This window comes from Pollicipes pollicipes, unplaced genomic scaffold (genome assembly GCF_011947565.3).
Source record: "Pollicipes pollicipes isolate AB1234 unplaced genomic scaffold, Ppol_2.1 Scaffold_3447;HRSCAF=4054_pilon_pilon_pilon, whole genome shotgun sequence".
In the NCBI taxonomy this organism is placed as follows: Eukaryota; Metazoa; Arthropoda; class Thecostraca; order Pollicipedomorpha; family Pollicipedidae; genus Pollicipes; species Pollicipes pollicipes.
The window spans coordinates 25,548,275-25,566,863 of NW_023596297.1; the positions used below are offsets into that span (position 1 = coordinate 25,548,275).

General features: G+C 53.3%; 2 protein-coding genes and 1 pseudogene across 2 annotated transcripts in view; 2 read left to right on the forward strand and 1 right to left on the reverse strand.

The window, feature by feature from the left end:
- Positions 1 to 6,897, forward strand: part of LOC119092347 (thioredoxin reductase SEP1-like) — a 10,842-nt gene extending 3,945 nt beyond the window's left edge. Inside the window, 10 exon segments of the mRNA XM_037215311.1 lie at positions 915 to 1,088; positions 1,320 to 1,449; positions 1,846 to 1,988; positions 3,275 to 3,649; positions 4,237 to 4,364; positions 4,731 to 4,786; positions 4,789 to 4,859; positions 5,714 to 5,944; positions 6,379 to 6,513; positions 6,821 to 6,897. Coding sequence (XP_037071206.1) covers positions 915 to 1,088; positions 1,320 to 1,449; positions 1,846 to 1,988; positions 3,275 to 3,649; positions 4,237 to 4,364; positions 4,731 to 4,786; positions 4,789 to 4,859; positions 5,714 to 5,944; positions 6,379 to 6,513; positions 6,821 to 6,883 — 1,506 coding nt within the window. The 3' untranslated portion in view covers positions 6,884 to 6,897.
- Positions 6,898 to 12,520: 5,623 nt separating this feature from the next.
- Positions 12,521 to 18,228, forward strand: LOC119092348 (dedicator of cytokinesis protein 7-like; annotated as a pseudogene).
- Positions 18,229 to 18,373: 145 nt separating this feature from the next.
- The window catches only part of LOC119092349 (dedicator of cytokinesis protein 7), a 20,760-nt gene continuing 20,544 nt past the window's right edge, over positions 18,374 to 18,589 (reverse strand). Inside the window, exon 31 of the mRNA XM_037215313.1 lies at positions 18,374 to 18,434. Within this exon, the coding sequence (XP_037071208.1) occupies positions 18,374 to 18,434 (61 nt within the window). The remainder of the gene's footprint in view (positions 18,435 to 18,589) is intronic.

Below are 18,589 nucleotides of genomic sequence, written 5' to 3' on the forward strand. Positions count from 1 at the left end.
TTCACGGAGCTTCTGTCTTGAACTGGTACTCGAGCTGGTTTCATTGGGGACTGAGGTCACGCTGGCAGCTCGCGGAGCGGCTCTAGTGTGGGGCAGACTGCGCCGCATTACACCGCTGCCCGGCGGGTGGGGCGTTACTGGAACGCCGGCGCCTAGCCTGTCACCGTTTGAGAACGGCGGGAGGGGATTGAAAATCCGCTATGTTTTGACTTGATTACATTGAATCTGAAGCTTAAAATGTAACAACTGCCGCGGTGACTTTTTCAAACGTCCTGTCAGAATCGATCAGCACGAGAACGGTCTGGGGACGGAGTGAACTGACCAGGGTTACTGCCACACGAGCTCCGGTAGAGTGCGAAGTGTGGGGTCGGGCAACGCTAGCCTTTATTCCGGTAAGCCGAACGCTTGCATGACGCTCTTCGGTGATCGCCGTCCTTTTGATTCTTATCGTCCGTCTCTAAAGAAGTTCAGACCGGTCTATTGTAGCCTACCTGACGCAAAACAGTTAGCCACAGCTTCACCCCCCCCCCCCCCAAACACACACAAATAAATAAATTTATAAATAAAGGGCAAGAGAAAGGGTCTCCAGTTGACAGCATGTCTGCTTTGTAGACTCGCGTCGCACACTTGGTGGGCCCGACAGACGGCAGACCCAGCACGGCTCACTCGCACCGTGGACCATCCGTACGCTCCGAGCGCAGTGTGACCGCTCGCTGTGATGTCACCACCTCACCAGCCGCGGCTGGCACGTTCCGGTGAGACAAGCCCGCCTGACAGACGCGGGCTAATTTCGACAGACTAGGAGCAAACTGAAAACGCTCCGCTGCGAGCCCATCCAACCCAGCCTAAGCGGTGTCGTGGCACCGCTGTGTGTCCGATCAGTGTGCCGACTGCACGGCGTGTGCGCCTGGCAGGCGCAGGCGGACGGCCGGCTGCAGGCGTTGCTGAACGCCGGCGCCGGCGACGCCCAGTACGACTACGACCTGGTGGTGATCGGCGGCGGCTCGGGCGGACTGGCCTGCAGCAAGGAGGCGGCCCGGCTGGGCGCGCGCGTCGCCCTCTGCGACTTCGTCAAGCCCTCACCGCAGGTGGGCGCGCTGTCCTCCGGCCGCCGGGACGGCCCGGGGGTCAGCTTGACTGCGGCAGCGGGTGCGGCTGTACTTGAGCCTTGTGAGAGACTGTCTCTGGCTTCTACATGTGACGCTGCTTAGTGCAGTTGCCAGCGTTGCCTACAGAGGAAAATATTTTAGCCGCGGTGTTGTTCTGGCGCCCCCTTCTTCCCCATGTTCCTCATCCTCCCTCCCCCGTGCCCGTCATAGGGGACCACTTGGGGGCTAGGTGGCACGTGTGTCAACGTCGGCTGCATCCCCAAGAAGCTGATGCACCAGGCCAGCCTGCTAGGCGAGGCGATGGGCGACGCCGAGAAGTTCGGATGGTCGGTCGATGCCCGTGAGTTGTGCGCGTTTGACATCGCCTGGCAGCAGCGCAAAACAGACGGCCGTGTCATTAAGCAGCGTTGTTTAGGTGGTGCCAACTCAGGAGCGAGCAGTCCTTTACACCCGGGGCTCTTCGTGTAAACAGCTTTTGAAACGAAATTCATTGCCCTCTCCATTCCGCCCATTCGTTTCCAAGAGCATTCCTTCGTTGCTTGTTAACTTCACAAGCTATTGAATCAACGAAAGATTCACATGTTTATACAACACTTGTTGCGTTTCTCGCAGTGGAGCAGCTTCACAGCATGCGCCTTCCCCCCAGCCTCGGATAACCGCATAATTAAATGATCTCGATTGGTCAAGACGAAGCAGCAGCCACTGACAAAACCACCATCCGTGATGCCGTTTCCAGACCAGCACAATTGGGAGAAGATGGTGGAGGCCATTCACGCGCACATCGCGTCACTCAACTGGGGCTACAAGGTGCAGCTGCGCGAGCGGCGTGTCACGTACCTGAACGCATACGCCGAGTTCGTGGACGCCCACACGCTTCGGGTAGGCCTGCTGCAGTCGCAGTATGCACTAAGTGCGTGAGTCATTGTGGGTTTACGGTGCACTCAGCTGCTGAGGCTATTTGGCGTTGCCTGCCTCTTGCCCTGGCGGGGAGAGCGGGCACCGCGGGGAATTGAAACACACGTGATGATAAAGGGTTTGTAATGATTGGTGGCAAACGCGAAGAGGCTGATTGTCAGAATTATTTTGCCTGCAGAAATGTTGCTGATCTCGACTACGCGAGCTTAGTTTTGAATGAAAACACTTGAATATATACATACATATATATATATATATATATATATATATATATATATATATATATATATATATATATATATATATATATCGAATTCTGTAGAGACGCTCACCCGTCCAGCCATACAACTAAAACGCCTTTATGCCTTATCTCTCACCTCCGGCAACGTTAAGACAAAATATGTGCCCAAATAACAGCCAGCATTCCAAAGCACCCTTTCGTAATGAGTTTTTAAATCTTCCGAATGTCTCGTCTCGTGTCTCTTGATAATAGGTAACGTTATGTAGGATAGTTATAAGATTAAAACTATCGTTAGATACACTTATGATAGTTGTTAGATAGATATTTCCTATCATTCGCGTGGCAATGGATATTTCTCAGCTCAAGCAAGCTGCTCTGAAATCCACTTAAAGCAAAATGAGGTTCCTCTCAATATTTTCGAAGCATCTTACAATCATTCAAAGATAACACGCCCTTGGCAATGTGGAGGCGTTTCGGTTCACAATTTAGACTATGATTTTCGTAACTTCAGCCCAAGGCACTACGACATTTACGAAACGTCTTGTGATCACTTAAAAGTAACACTCGCTTGACACTTGCGGAAGTGTCTCATTTCACAAGTTAGACCATGGTTTTCTTAGCTTCAACTTAAGGTACTCCTAGAAGACACTCATACATTCCTGGAACATTTTGTAATGATTCTAAAAATAATATGCGCCAGAGCTTTGTAAAGGTGTCTCACTTCATCATTTGAAGTTATTCTTCACTTAAGCTCAATGTTCTCCTACATGCCGGTGTCCTGGCTGAGGTATGATGTCAAACATTGGCCATGACGACGGCCACGTTCATCACTCACTTTAGAAACCTGCTCGTGACAGGAACTCGCATCGGGACGGAGCCTCCGCCATGCACGCGCTGGAGTGAATTCGGTCAAGATCTCGTAAGACTTGCATTCGCCAAATCCCGCGCCTGCGCTGTGTCCACGGCAAACGGTGACGTGAGCCCCTCCCCTTCCTCTCCCCCACCGCAGACGGTCGACAAGAAGTCTCGCGAGCGTCTGATCACGGCGAAGCACGTGGTGCTGGCGACGGGCGGCCGGCCGCGGCTGCCGGACATCCCCGGCGCCGCCGAGCTCGGCATCACCAGCGACGACCTCTTCTCACTGCCCAGCTCGCCCGGCCGCACGCTGGTCGTCGGCGCCAGCTACATCGCGCTCGAGTGCGCCGGCTTCCTGCGCGGCCTCGGCCTGGACGTCACCGTCATGGTGCGCTCCATTCTGCTGCGCGGCTTCGACCAGCAGATGGCCGAGCTGGTGGGCGAGCACCTGGTGCGGCGGGGCGTGCGCCTGCTGCGCCCGTGCGTGCCGACGCAGCTGGAGCGGCCCGACCCGGACGGACGGATCCAGGTGAGCGCGCCCACCGGCCGGCTGCCCTCTCACCCGGAGCGAGCTTTGAGAATGCCGAGGACGGTCGATGTATTATGAGCCAGGCCGGACGGATTTCACTTGAGCAGCGAGACAGCTATCAACAAGGGTGTAGTTTCGCAAAATGATTGGGGACGAGGGAGGAGGCTGAACATAAAACAACGGAGAACCGCATTCACAAACTACACTAATAAGCGAGTTTCTCCTCGGACTTGCCCCCCGTTTTTCTCAAAGTTGGGGGAGGGTCTGAAGCTCAACTTGGAGATGCGTCACCCACGCCCCAAATGAATAGGACACTACTTCTCTGGTTCTCAACATGAGGGGCCCGGCCCGACCTGGCCGTTATGCAGTGCAGACACTTACGATTCTGCGTTCACGGATGGTACCTTCATGTAGTCTTTACCACTAAAAGATACTGTTCGTGGAAAGCTATGATGTATAATTTGGAAGGAAGGTCTCCGCATATAGCACGTTAGAGCAGACATGGTTGATGGCGTGATTTGTCTGCAACATCCGCCCCGTACCGTACAATCCGGTTGAAAATGCAATCCGGCGCCCGCTGGCGTCAGGTGGCGGCTCAGACCGCCGATGGCGAGACGCTGCACGAGGAGTACGACACGGTGCTGTTCGCCATCGGACGCACCGCCTGCACGGCCAACATCGGCCTCGACAAGCTGGGCGTCCAGTTGGCGGCCAAGTGAGAGGCGCGCGCCGCCAGACGGGCCGCCAACGCGTCCGGCGCGGCGGTTCGTGCAGGGGACGGGGTCGCCCGCTGCGCTCGGCGGGGCGTCGACTGGCGCGCCGGTGGATCGCGGGCTCATACGAACCAGCAAACCGTGCGGCGTCTCGGGTGGCTGTGGGTTTCAGATGTTTTACCCCCCCCCCCCCCCGCGGACGTTGGGAAATGATCGCCGCTGCGGTCTGGGGAGTGCACAGCGCTGTGTCGCCGTCCAGCATGTAACGGCGTCCAGCGCGCGGCGATCATTCGCCGAGCGCTGCGAGTGGGGAGGCGTGTGCACGCTGGCACGCGGCGGCTCGAGCGTGCCGTGCCGTACCCCGGCAGGGACGGCAAGGTGCTGTGCGACGAGGCGGAGCAGTCGAGCGTGCCGCATGTGTACGCGTCGGCGACATGCTGAGTGGCCGGCCGGAGCTGACGCCGGTGGCCATACAGGCCGGCCGTCTGCTGGCCAGGGTGAGCACGCCGCCAGGCGCGGCCGTGGACAGCCGATACGTGTGTGTGGTGCGTACAGGGTCGGTGTTAAATGACGAGTCGAGCCAGGCCGGATCGTTGATGTTCGTGATCACATTGGATGTACTCCTACCTGACTTAATGTAATGCAACCTAACCATTAAAGTCATATAAGCTAAGGCCACGAGGTCAGATATGTACTGATTTTAAAAACTCAGAGCATGTGATTTTATCATGGCCGAAATAGACTTCAGCTCTATAATGTCTGATGTTCTGCTTAGTTTTGTGCGGATCGTAAGCCGCCAAAGGACACTTTGCTGAGGGACTTGTCAAAGCGTCTACGGCCTCTGTTACTGGTGCTCTATTTGTCTCGAGTTCTGGCCACTAGCTTCCAGAAATGTCTCCAAAATATGAGGAACGATAAAGGCAGTATGCAGTTGGTGCCATGCAATGTCCAACAGCGGCCTACCCCCGCCCTTTATTGGCAAAGTCGGCTAGCTCGCCGGGGTCGGCGACGTCTAATTGGCAAGCCCTCCTCCGAACTCGCAGCCAATGGTGTAGCCGCGCCGTTAGTGCGGTGGCGCGGGGCCTCCGGCAGCGGTGACCGTCGTTGCCCCCAGTCTAGCTTTTCCGTCCAATGATCCGCGTGCGCCGGCATTGGCACCAGGGGAATGCGTGTTTGTGAGCATGGATGAATGCTTTTTGCACCATTGGACTGTGGCATTGCAAGCGTAGGAGCGCACCTCGCTAGCTACTGTCCATGCCTCCCTTCCTTGCGGGCCCCTGTTTGAACCAGCCAGGCCGTCGCCTCACCGCGCCGTCACGACTGGTCGGACACTGAGCCCCCACCCCCTCAGCGGCTGGTGACCGGCGCCACCGCGCTCACCGACTACACCAACGTACCGACCACGGTGTTCACGCCGGTCGAGTACGGCTGCGTGGGTCTCTCGGAGGAGGCGGCGGTCGAGCGCTACGGCGAGCACGACGTCGAGGTGTACCACCAGTACTTCACGCCGCTCGAGCACACGGTGCCGCAGCGTGACGAGAACGCCTCCTACGGCAAGCTGGTGTGCGTCAAGAGCCAGCAGGTGAGTCACGGACGGCGCCGGGCCGGGGCAGAGGTAGGCGCGGGCCCGGACGACGGGCGGAGTGGAGGGCCGTCTGCTGCACACGCGATCAGCCTTTAAAGTCTGGACCGTGATGACTGTAGTCCTTCATATGCTCAGATTTAGCTCGTACGACAGCACAACATCGATGCGAAACCCGTGTATGTTTGGTGGCGTTTGGGGTCGGAATGGATCGATGCTCCTCATCGATCACACCATACTATACGGGTGTAATGTCGGGCTAGGCGTGGTAAGAGCGTAATCCAGAGCGGCTGACGTGCGGCCAGCAGCTGCACGGGGCGTGTGAGAACGTAGAGATATCTGCCTGCCGCGACGCCGCCGTTCCTCCGCGGGTCGCCGAGCCGTCTGGCGGCCGACCGGCCGGCCCAGAACTGAGCCCTGCCACCGGCCAGCAGGAGCGCGTGGTGGGCTTCCACCTGGTGGCGCCGCACGCCGGCGAGGTCACGCAGGGCTACGCCGTGGCCATGCGGCTGGGCGCCACCAAGGCTGATCTGGACGGCGCCGTGGGCATCCACCCGACCGTGGCGGAGGTGGGTCCCCCGGTCCGGAGTCGGCCGACTGGCCGGCGCTGCGGCGCGACGGCCGGACAGGGTTCAGTTCACGGTCCGGTCAGCTGATGGATGTGGTCCGACCGTGCTAATTTTGTCGCGGATTTTATTGAGGTGTTTCTGTGGGATTCGTGATGTCGTTTTTATCATCGTGATGAGCCTCGTCGGTCTTTTTACTCTCTACTACTGTCAAGGACTGACGACAAATGGGTACGGCCGTAAATACGACATTTTGGCCCCCGGGGCCATTGCGCCACCAATTCACCGACAGCCTGATCCCTGTCCGCAGCAATTCACGTTCATGTTCATCACCAAGTCGTCGGGCGCCAGCAGCAAGTCGACGGGCTGCTGAGGCTAGTGTCGCCGGCGCCGCGCGGTCCCGGCCGGGCCGGGGGCCGCGCCGCCGGCCGCCGCCCTGCACGGCTGACGGCCTCCGCGCGCCCCCCGGCGCCGCATGACGGCACGGTCCCAACCCTCGGCCGAGGAGGGCCGCGCCCGAGCTGCGGAGCGCCGTCACCGTACACCAGCGAGAGCTGCCGCTGCCCTCGTCTCGTCGCCCCGAAACAAACGATAGGTCTTGACCACGTCTGCCGCCAAGTTACTGCTGCTCTAATCCGTCTGTCGCTGTCATATCGCGGGGTTACTGATCTGTTGGATCTGTCAAGTCGTTATGGCAGTGTTGTTATGCGTGGACGGCAAAGTTGTTGCCGTTGTCAACACAGTAGTCTTTCATTGGCGGCAACAAATTTTCCGTAGCTTTGTGAAACGCAATGTGAAATCACGTACAATGCAAAGGTGCAAATACTTTGTTCGCGATGCATCGCTCATGCGAATGTCGTTATGTTTTTTAGCGACGTTGGTATTTTATTCCGAATATTTGCCGCTTGACAAAATGCGAAATCCTTGACAATGGAAGCGTGAAATACAAGTTTTTATCAGCCGTGTCCAATAGATGTTTCCCGAACTAAGTTCGCAACATTAATGTATCCTGGACTTTGTCATGCGGTTATCGTAGGATATTGAACTCGGTCTCAGATCTCAGTCTAAACGGATGCCAACGCCCGGTACCAAAACCCTTCCAACCCATGAAACCAGTGATACCCATGGACACTACAATCGCAATGCAGCGCCCAAACAAATGGGCAAGGTTATTATTAATCCGTGAGTGCCCCCATGACCTAACAGCCGTGATGCCTGTGGGAATATTTCCGATATGCTGGCTGTCCTGCAGCCACGGATCTCCCTTTGTTAAATCGGTTAGGGGACTAAGCTGACAAGGTCGACGTAACCTAGCCCCAAAACTCTGTTCCCCCTCGGATTCCCCTCATACGGACGAGAGCCTTTGCAACATTTGCGGTTATACTACCATCGCGTACCTTTATATACAAACAAAACTGGTGCTTTCTCGTTTGCTAAAACCGGTTCCTATTGCCACACCAATTGGTGAGGCGAGGTACCTATTGGTGCAGACTCACTGATGGCTTCTGCTGGCGCTGATCGTGTTCTCCATTCAACTGGCAGTGACGATTGTGCGATAAATGCAATTGTCGCCGTTGAGGGGGACGTGGGCCAACTTTTCAGGGTCAATCGGTACTTTCAAAAGTTGCCACATATGGCCGTCAATCGTTCTTTATCCCAATCCGGGTATCATGTGAAAAGCTTGCCAAACATTTGCAAACTGTCCAAACAAATGATTGAGTTGGCATGACAGTAACATTAGCCACATTCAGGATGCTGTTTGGTGCCAACTGAACATGCTACTTACGGTGATGCGTCTAGGCATTTAGTGCACGGGTGTCGATTTGTATTCTTTTGGGTGGGCCACTGCCCCCCAATGTTCAATCGGCCCTCAATGGCGAGTTTGCCCCCCCCCATGTTCAACCCCAAAAGCCGAGTTTGCCTCCCCCAACCTTCTGGGGCCCAAGTTCATGTAGGACATAACGAATAACAGCTCGAAATTATATAAGATTTGAAGAAGGCTTCTACTTGCTGCTTCACAGCTAGAAGAACCAAAAAGAAAATGAAACTGCGATACCACTTCCAGTTAAGTGCGCCTGACTACGTCAGTCGCACTTTTAAAACTGCGCGGTTGTTCCGCGTTTACTTGAGTTCTCTTGTTGTTTTTTGCGTACTTTTCGTGTTTTTAATACACGATTTAAAGCTATGGCCAAAAGTAGTCTAGTTTTGTGCTATTGTAGACATATTTTGTCATTATTCAGCGATTTTAAGTTACACAAACCGCGGCAAGCTGTGTTGCTTGGCTACGACGTTTTATCGGAAAATGAAAACAAAGCAAGCTACAAGCCGTCTACATTCGGAGGAACCGTTGCAATGTGTCAACCTCCACTTCAACATGCATATCCAATCAAACAGTTTGCAAACCTGGACGACAACCCAAGCCGACGACATCGATAGCGGGTAATCGTCCGACCATGACCACCAACACTAGCCGTGTCGAACATGCCTAACGGGAGTGATGCACCTGCACCCCACCTTGCGGCAGTCGGAGGGATTTTCATGGCAGACATTGTCAGTCACGCAAATCAACACAAGTGCTCCTGAAGCCGTTACGTCCAACAACGTTTGAAACCACATAACATCGACTCTACACCCATTAACGAAATCTGGCTTCGACGATCGACGTCAAAAATCATGATGATGCCCGACGGCAATGTCTTTCGCCGAGACAAAGCAAGCAAACGGATGAGACGAGGTCTGTCTATTCTGTTTTGTGGGAGGGGACTACAGATCCATAACATCACTGGGGGGAAATTGGAGCAAATTCAAGAGGTTATCAATTTTTAGTATATTTGACGTCTGTTTTTCCCGTTCAACCTAACCAGTCATGTTTTACGAAACTCACTACCGTGGTAATTTTAACCATCGTGACACACGAAAATTCGTCTCCACATTATACTCCGGTATCAGGTCTGGAACATAGGGCTCATTTACCAAGCAGAGAAAGGGCTGCGATCCGCGCTTTACATTAGTCGAGCTCCCTAAGTCAATAGTGGCTCCTGTGTCGGTCGAGGGGACCACAGTGCCTAATATGGGTCCAGTGATTGACAATGAGACCAGCGTCTGACTTGGGACGGCGTGTCGAGGAGCCCACAGAGGATCCGAAGGGTCCCCAGGACCGATGATCAAGTGCCGATTGGGGGGGGGGGGGGGGCATAAATGCAGGGCCGGACCATCAAAATGTCAGTTAAGGGGCCCCTTGCACCGATTAGGGACAACCCTTGGACCGTGCGGGCCTCTATTTCGGTCAAAGATCAACGGTCGGCTCTGTGCCGATCTAGCCATGGGGGGTCATTCCTAAGCAGGGAGCAAGGTGGGAACCCCGCTATTAATATTGAGCTTATCTGTGAAGAGATCAACAGCGACAGCAGCCACGAATATACAGATTTCACGTTTACTTGTCTAGTTCTACCATCCAGTTCTTGCAACGGATTCGAGGTCCTATAAATGCTAATCCGGTTTATATCATAATCGAATAATTGCAGAGATGGACAATACTTTCGGAACACCTTCCAAGCGTTCCAATTGACATCCTTACGCGTTCAAAGGTAACTTGCTTTCGTAAACGTTGCCGTTTTCGTCCGTCCGTGGCCACCGCCTAGTGTTAGACACGGAACCAACGCGGCACGGCCTCTGGAGACGGGAAACGCTTGGCGTCGGGGTTTTGTTGTACGATTTGCGGGCGCACGTGACTAAAACTGGGCTATGCTATTCTTCCCTTACTTCATTCTGAGCAATGTTCAGCATTCTGAGACCAAAGCAGCTGATGTGTGAATGCAAATTCATTGCCTTATTTTGATCTAAGATCCACGTGCACGATGCCCTGTACAACCCAGAAAAAAAAATCCGGTTCAGCCCCTGAGTGCTATTGGCCTTAGAAAGAGTCCACCGAATCATTGTAGAATGGATGACACCGGCGTGTTTCCTGTTGTTAATTAATTAAAAATACAAACAGCATTGTATCTATCGGTGACTTCTGGCTTTTAAGAAGAGCAGGGCTCCCTTCGAAATCAAGTGGGCCGTATCCGATGACTTCTTTTATTTTGGGTGGGGCCTTTTTCCCAGGGGTAGGGCTTGGTCAGCCCTGTGTCCCACCCCACAGTTACCAAGGCTGTCTGCGTCCCTGCGTCGGTACGCTCATTGAGCATCGAGTATCCGTACGTAAGTTTAAGATAACTGAAACCCAGCTCAACCAGCAACCCAGCAACCAGCGACAATCAACCCCGCATTTAGCATGACATTTGAAATGACGGGTGCTTCATTTTCACATGCTAGAAGTGAAACGGGTGAGAGTTGCTTTCCCTTCAGAGGCACAACAGCTTAGAAGAATGTCCCCCAGTTGTATGGCTGCCTTGCATTCCGTTTTCATTGAAGATAACGTGGAAAGAAGATTCTCAACAGGAGAGCATCTGCCTCGGCGTATTTGCGGAAAGGTTGAAAACCATACTTCTAACTTATGCTGGAATGAATATCAACGGTATTTTACATGAATTCGTTAACATTGACACTAAATGCATAAGTTTCAACGGTGAAATTTCGTTGTAGTGAGAACTTGTGTGTAAATGTGCTATGATAGCCCACACATATTGTGTACACTGGGATGTCCGTGAATCATGGTTGAATATTCTGACATTTGCAAAGTTGAAAATCGGCCGGTAATTTTTGGGTGATATCGAGCTCGCCGTTCTTTGACTCAGCTTTTGACGCTTGAAGGTCACATGATTGTTGCAAAATAAGAGTCGTTCTTGTAGCGTTTCATTCATGCCACAAATTGAACTTGTAACCAGACTTGAGGGAAATCGGAAGCTCGTCGCTGAAAAAAATTAAAAATCGCTGAATAAAATATTCGCTAACTTCACGGGCATTGCAATGGTACAAAATCAAATTCTTGTAAAACGAATGCCCGAATACAGACATCCTAAGCACCATAATAAGACCAAATAATACACAAACCATATTTGTTTCGTATGGAACGAGGGCTGCGACCCGCATCCCTTCAGCTTCACACAACAAACAGGCCCATTTATGAGAAGCAGATGCAATATGCGAGGCTTCCATGCGTGATTGCTGTGGTTACGCCATACGAAGCTTGAAAAAAGCCTGTAAGCCATCGCACACACACACACACACACACACACACACAACACACACACACACACACACACACACACCTATATATATATATATATATATATATATATATATATAACCAAAACATATTATATATATATAACCAAAACATTAGGAACAAATCCGGAAAGGTTTTGGCTCGTCCCCTTACGACGACTTCCTCGAATCTGCCCCCCTCCCAAACCATGTTCAGAAATCGACACCCACGGCTTCGTGTACCAACAATCGAGAGAGGGCTCGGTGCAGTATTGATGGACTCGCTCCACCATGGGTGAAGAGGGGCTAAAGCCCATCGGGAAATACATAAAGTGACGTCCCTGTCCTCAGCATCACGAGCGGCATCATGCGGTTCGCGGCGCATTGAAGTTTCAGCTCCAGTGACGTCCCCGCTCTGTACCAACCGGCATAAAAACCGGACTTATGTTTAAGCCAATGCACCGCTTCCTTCTTGGCGACAGTGGCTTAAGCGTTGATAAAACTGAAACATCGTGCATGAAGGGAAAGCAAATGACGCCTTGCGCGTCGTGCATGTCCTGCACAACCGCAGAGGGACGTTCACGATTCATTTACAAGCAGCAAATTCCATATCACCTTTTTCACCTCTGCTGTTATCGGAGTGTACATGGCTCAAAGCACGAAACTTGTGATAAACATGGAAATATAGCATTTTGATTGCATTCTGTGCATTTACATTTCCACAAATTGAGCGCTCAAAGAGATATTCTCGTAATAGTAGTGACGTCTCTTTACATGTCAGTGTTTTAAGACCACCGTTGTTATTTAGATGCATGCGCTGCAATTGTCGACGTCCGCCCTTCGCATTCTGCCTCTGATGCGGGGATTCGATAACGCTATCAGCGGTGTCGCATCGTTATGGGTAGTGGCCGAGAATGTACTGGCTTTGTTTCTAGCCGTTGGCGATACATGTCTAGCTGAATTAAAAGTATCGGTTCAGTCTTGCAAGTTATGTGATTGGCATCCACCAAATGCTCTGCGTTTGGGGTGTGAGACTGGACAGCCGCACCGTGATTCCCTATTTGAGCGCTATTTTCTTACGACGTGACTGACTGATGTACCACTCAGGCATAGGTGGCAACGAGAGGAGAGCATTTGCTCAAAAACTTCCCAAGTGAGTTTTGTATATCCACTCATGGCTGTTTTTCATTCCTACCCCCCCCCCCTTCGGTAGTGGGGCAGCTGTCAGGATTGAAATTGTTCACTGTTGGTTGATTTCATTGTATATAAAGTTGTGTGTTGCATCAGGAAGAAAAAGAACATATATCAATGTTACAATTGCTGGCTTAACAAAAGTTGAATTCACAGCAAGAATGTCATAACATGTTTTGCAAGTTAATAATGTGTATTGTTTGATGGCACTAATACACATTTTCCTTTCACTGCATGCTGCTCATGAATTTTTCACTGCTGCCATGCCATACTTGTATTCTTGTTAATTTGGAAAGTTATGTAATAATTATATCACTGAGTAAAACCTACAAACTAGCCCGAAACATTCAGATTGTGGCAAACATGTCCACCGTAGGAGCAACTTTCTAACTGCCACCCATGAATGGGTGACCAGGAGTGCCTATCCCACTATCCCAGCAAAATCACAGCAGCAATATCAATGCATGTACATAATAATTTCTGTGCTCACAGTTAAGTGCATGAACACCCCTGGTAGCAGTGCATATAGATTCACCACATGACCTACGTGGTCAGTGCGCCCCAAAGCCCAAATCACCATCATCATCCCAAAAAGACTCATTGTTAAGCTTGGTGCGTGCATGCACCAGTTCCAGTGCACTTACATCACATGAATGTCATCCGCAGTGTGTGGACTTTTGTATACTGATTCAGTGTTAAAATTTTGGCATGTTGTAAGGAATGACATTGAGATCATCAGCCAGCCATCATGTGCTGCAAAGAAGTTATACTTTGATAAATTATTCAATGTCCTGGTTCTGCTCCAGCTCTTTTGCAGCCCCTGGTGTTTGGGAAGGCCATGGTTAATGGGCTGTCCAGGTTTCATCCAAAATCATCATTGTATGCTTAGATTTTGATACCATAAGAGTAGGGTTACCTGCTCTTACCTGTAAGATGCCTGAAATCATGTGAGCAGAAGTGAAGGTTCAGCCATCTAATGAAAATGATCTGTGTATTTTTTTTAGAAAACCACTGTCCTTTATCCTACTTAAGTTTTATCACATGTGCCATGAGTGCTAGATGCAGGTGTTCCTTTACAGCATCTCATATATGCTTAATACAGCTGTTCTCTGTAAGATACTGATATATGCTGTGACAAATAGTCATGGCTATACTACACCATAATAATTGTTAAATTGTTACAGTTTGGTTGTGTATGCTGCTTACCATTGCACTCTTAGCTTATCTTTCCATAAATATGTTTTGATCATTTTGGACAAAATGTCAAGAAACTATTAGAACCCACTGCTAATTGTGGACAGTTTTTTCTTTGGAGGTCCTACACCATGCTTCTAAAATGCTAAAACTCTTAGACACTCAAAACCACCTTTGGCGTCCATTGGAAACATGCTTGTCCGTTATCAAATGTCCACACAGCCATGATGACCTTGGTGTATCATCTAAAACTTGCTGGTGTGAATAAAAATTGTATTTGTTATGCACATTTATTGCAACCATTTGCAACTTTGTGTAGGATTGCTGCCAATTTTTACTGTGGTGAGCTGATTCATGGCAGTCTCATCTTTCTGAAAGCAGCAAGACTCAGAAGGATGTGGTGCAATGTGGTGCAAAAGCATGGTTGAATTGGGCTAAGGTTTTCTTGTTTGTTTTCCCTTCTCTCAGTGTAACCTGGTTATGTATGTCAAATAGACAGATAGGATGAGTACTATTGAACCCTACAATCATATGATGCCATGGCAGTCTGATGAGCATGACCTGCTCCTGACATTGCCCCCAAGACCATGCTTGACCTCATACAAGTGCTTCACCCTGACTGGAGCCCCGCTCGCAGCAAACTCCTCTGGGTTTGTTTCAGACATGACGCCGTGGAGCGGCGGCGCCAGGCGGCCTCTGCCGCCTCCTCCACCGTGTCTTTCAGTACGACCCGCGACGCGCGCACCATCGCCGGCGTGCAGACGTCGCCCAGCTCCTCGGTATGGGCCTCCATCTCGACCCCAGAGGGTCCGCTGACGGTCCCCCTCCTCTGAACCGCCCGTTACCGCCGCTTATTGTCAACCGGGCGTCGTGGGCAGCTGCTCAGCTGGGCGCAGCTATCCACTCATCTACATTTGTCATGGCTGATTGTGGCTGGGAATACAGAAGGCACCATGATGTTTGGATGTGCTGATGACAAAATAAACATGTTTGTTATTGTGAACTCTGTCATAGACCCAGCCCCAGATATATGACATGAACAATGACTTGTGGACCATCCTCTTGTCACCGCCACTCCGTCTCATATACGTTAGACCGGCGCCCTTTGCCGTGTGTTGCGATGACCTCTACCCCGTGCGCCGATCCCCTATGTTTGTTCGGCTCGATGACGATCACACTCCTCGGCTCTGTCGCAGACGTGCTGCAGCGACGTGGTGGAGCCACTTGACTTTGAAGAATTCCTGGAGGCGCACCAGCTGGAGCTGGCCTCGGACGAGCTGCGTGACCTGCTCGACTCGCCGCCGGACGACATCGACGTGGGCATCATACAGCGCCGATACCGCACCGTCCGGCCGCTGGCGCCCGACAAACACGAGATCGGGTCAGTGTGCTCCCGTCCCCCTGCCACCACCACCGCCGACACTGCACCGTTTTCCCGCTGCTCCCCCTCCCCCCCCCCCCCCCCCCCACATGAGATGGTGTCATTCGCGAATCCACAAGTTTTGTGTGATCGAAGGGACCGATACCATTGATCATCAAAGGAGTAGCTGAGGCCAGCTGATGAAAGCTATAAGTGAGGGTCAAAGTAGTTTGAGTTGTTTCTTTTCTTGTAACATCTTCGGCTTGGTGCTAATTGTGGACAAAGTTCGAGGAGGAGTAGCAGCTGTTCCCTCTCCCTCTTCCCTTTGCTTCTGTAGCCAGTGGTAGCTGCACCCTATGGACGTGCTGCGTGCTGGGTAATGCAAACAACGCTGGTCGTGGTAATGTGCTAATGCTCAAGCCGAATGAGACATTGCCAGTTGCATGACCCTGGCAGATTAGATTTATGTACATGTATGATATATGGCATACTGATTTGGCCTTCTCATTCCTACCTCAGATCGCTAGACCTGCATGTACAGGAGTGCGTGCGCCACTACTTGTCCGACTGGGTGTACGCCCATCGGCGGTACTCGGAGTTCGGCAGTGCTGGCATCTACCAGCGCTCGCTGGAAGCACAAGTGCAGACATCTGCCGAGCTGTATCAGGAGTACGAGGTTGACGGCGTGGTGGAATTTTCCATCTCCAATGGCGCCAGCAAGGTAACCATTCAAGCGCGTGTGGAACAATGGGGCGCTGCTGAAGCCATTTTTACTGCTCAGCCAGTCACTTTGTACTGTTTCACTTGTCTGCTGGCCGTGATAAGTTTCAGTTGTCGGATGACAGTCCTATGCAGAGGACTGTCGCGAGATAGCTCAAGGAGCGCAGTTTCGACAGTCCCACGTAGAACACTGTCATGATATAGCTCAGGTAGCACAGTGTCGACAGTCCTGAGCAGAGATAGCCCAGGTGCCGACCACCTCGGCCAGCTACCGCCCTCCTGAGGCCGGCCGGCCGCTGACTCCGTCCCCCGGCCGCTCCCAGTCGACGCCGTCAAGCTCGGCCCGCAGCAGCATGCTGATGGCCGACACGCCGCGTGGGAGCTGGGCCTCCCATTTCGACCTGAAGAACTCGACGGCCGACGCGCTGCTGCCGTCGCTGCTGGACCGCGTGCCGACGGACACGCTGGACCGGCTGAACGAGGCGCGCCGTCAGCAAGGCCGCCTGGTGAGACGCCTCGCCCGCCGGCCGGCCACCGCCGCCGCCGCTGGTCACTGGGGCCGGCCGGGGTCAGGCCAGGGTGATGGCAATGACACGGTCGCGGCGCGGATCCAGGCGTCCCCATAGTCGGATTTATCCGTGTGAGAACATCGGACCTTGTGGTTCTGTGATTCTAGCCCAGCCTGTGCCAAGGTCAACTGGTGTAAAGTCCAGTACATGCCCGATGAGGCGGGCCGTCACGTCTGGACACGGGATCGGGTGGGTGGGTGTATTGGAAGCCAACCGGAAAATGCCGTGTCTGACCATGGCTCTCTGATGTGCTGTGCCACACCCGTGTTTGTGGTCAGGGCCCGCTGTTCGTGCTGTATCACACCCTTACGCACTTCTTCCGTCTGTGGTCAGGGCACACTGTTCTTGCTGTACCACACCCGTACGTACTACTTCCGTCTGTGGTCAGGGATCGCTGTTCTCGCTGCACCACACCCGTACGTACTACTTCCGTCTGTGGTCAGGGATCGCTGTTCTCGCTGTACCACACCCGTACGTACTACCTCCGTCTGTGGTCAGGGATCGCTGTTCTCGCTGTACCACACCTGTACGTACTACTCCCGTCTGTGGTCAGGGCTCACTGTTCTCGCTGTGCCACACCCGAAAATACTACTTCCGCCTGTAGTCGGGGCTCGCTGTTCTCGCTGTCCCACACGCGTACGTCTGTGGTCAGGGCTCGCTGTTCTCCCTGTACCCGCCCGAGGACGAGGAGGACGTGATAGAGCGCCGCGCCGCGCCGCCGCTGCCGGCCGAGCACCGTGGCCACCGCATCCTCGTCAAGTGTCTCCAGCTCAAGTAAGACGCGCTCGCGGTGACCTGGGGCGGCGCAGGCTGGCCGGCCCGGGCGACAGCGCCACCCGCGTGGCGAGGGGAGCCGCTGTCTTGAGCGTGTGTGTACAGCGTGTGGTGTGCGTTTTGGGACGATAGGTGGCTGTGTTTGCGCTCTGAAGGCTCAGCTCCTGCCTGGTCTGGGAGCGTGACCGCAGCAACGTCTAACGGCAGTTCAGCATCTCGCCCGCGACGCAGCAGCGTCTTGCAGCTCCGCATCTCTCTGTAACATCTCGCTCTTTTGTGCAGACCCAGTCACGTGTGCAGTGTCGTCTCGCGTGGCGGCGCCATTCGCGGTGCCCGGCGCCGAGGTGCGGAGATGCGTGGCGGTGTGACGTCACCGAGAAGCCCGCAGTGTGAGGTGGCGTCACGCGGCTGTCGTCGGCTGTCGTGACGAGGCTGGCGTCCTGGCAGGCTGGAGGTGACGATCGAGCCCATCTTCGCCTCGATGGCCCTGTACGACGCCGGCCGGAAGAAGAAGATATCGGAGAACTTCTATTTCGACATGAACTCGGAGCAGATGAAGAGCATGATGCGCGACCACGTGCCCTACGTCGACATCAGCACACTCAGCAAGAGCTGCTTTGACATCACCTACCCCTCGGCGGACCTATTCCTTGTGATCAAGCTGGAGAAGGTGATGAAGGGCGCATCAACGAGTGCGCCGAGCCGTACATCAATGATAAGGTGGGTCAATGGAGGTCGCACCGGCTGGGTCTTGGCGTCGCCTAAAGAGTTGAATACAGTACCTTACTCACTGATCTACCTCATTATGAACCACTGACATGGGTGGCATTGGGTAACCGAGCGGCATGTGCTGCACTCAGTAGAGAGAATGCCGCTGCGGACGCAGTGCGACGGGCCTGGACTCAACCCATCAGCGGGACATCGACTTCCCGACTTCCGGTCGGTCGGCGCATATCGTGACGCGCACCTGACTGGACCCCAGCGGACACGAGCGGGCCAGAAAGGCCACGTGCCGCTGGTAGTGGCGCACGGCTGTCGTGGCCGGAGCCGCTGACGACGCTAACGCCGCTAATGCCGCGCTCATCCGCCGCAGAGCGGGAGAAGGCACACGCCGTGGCGGCCGGCT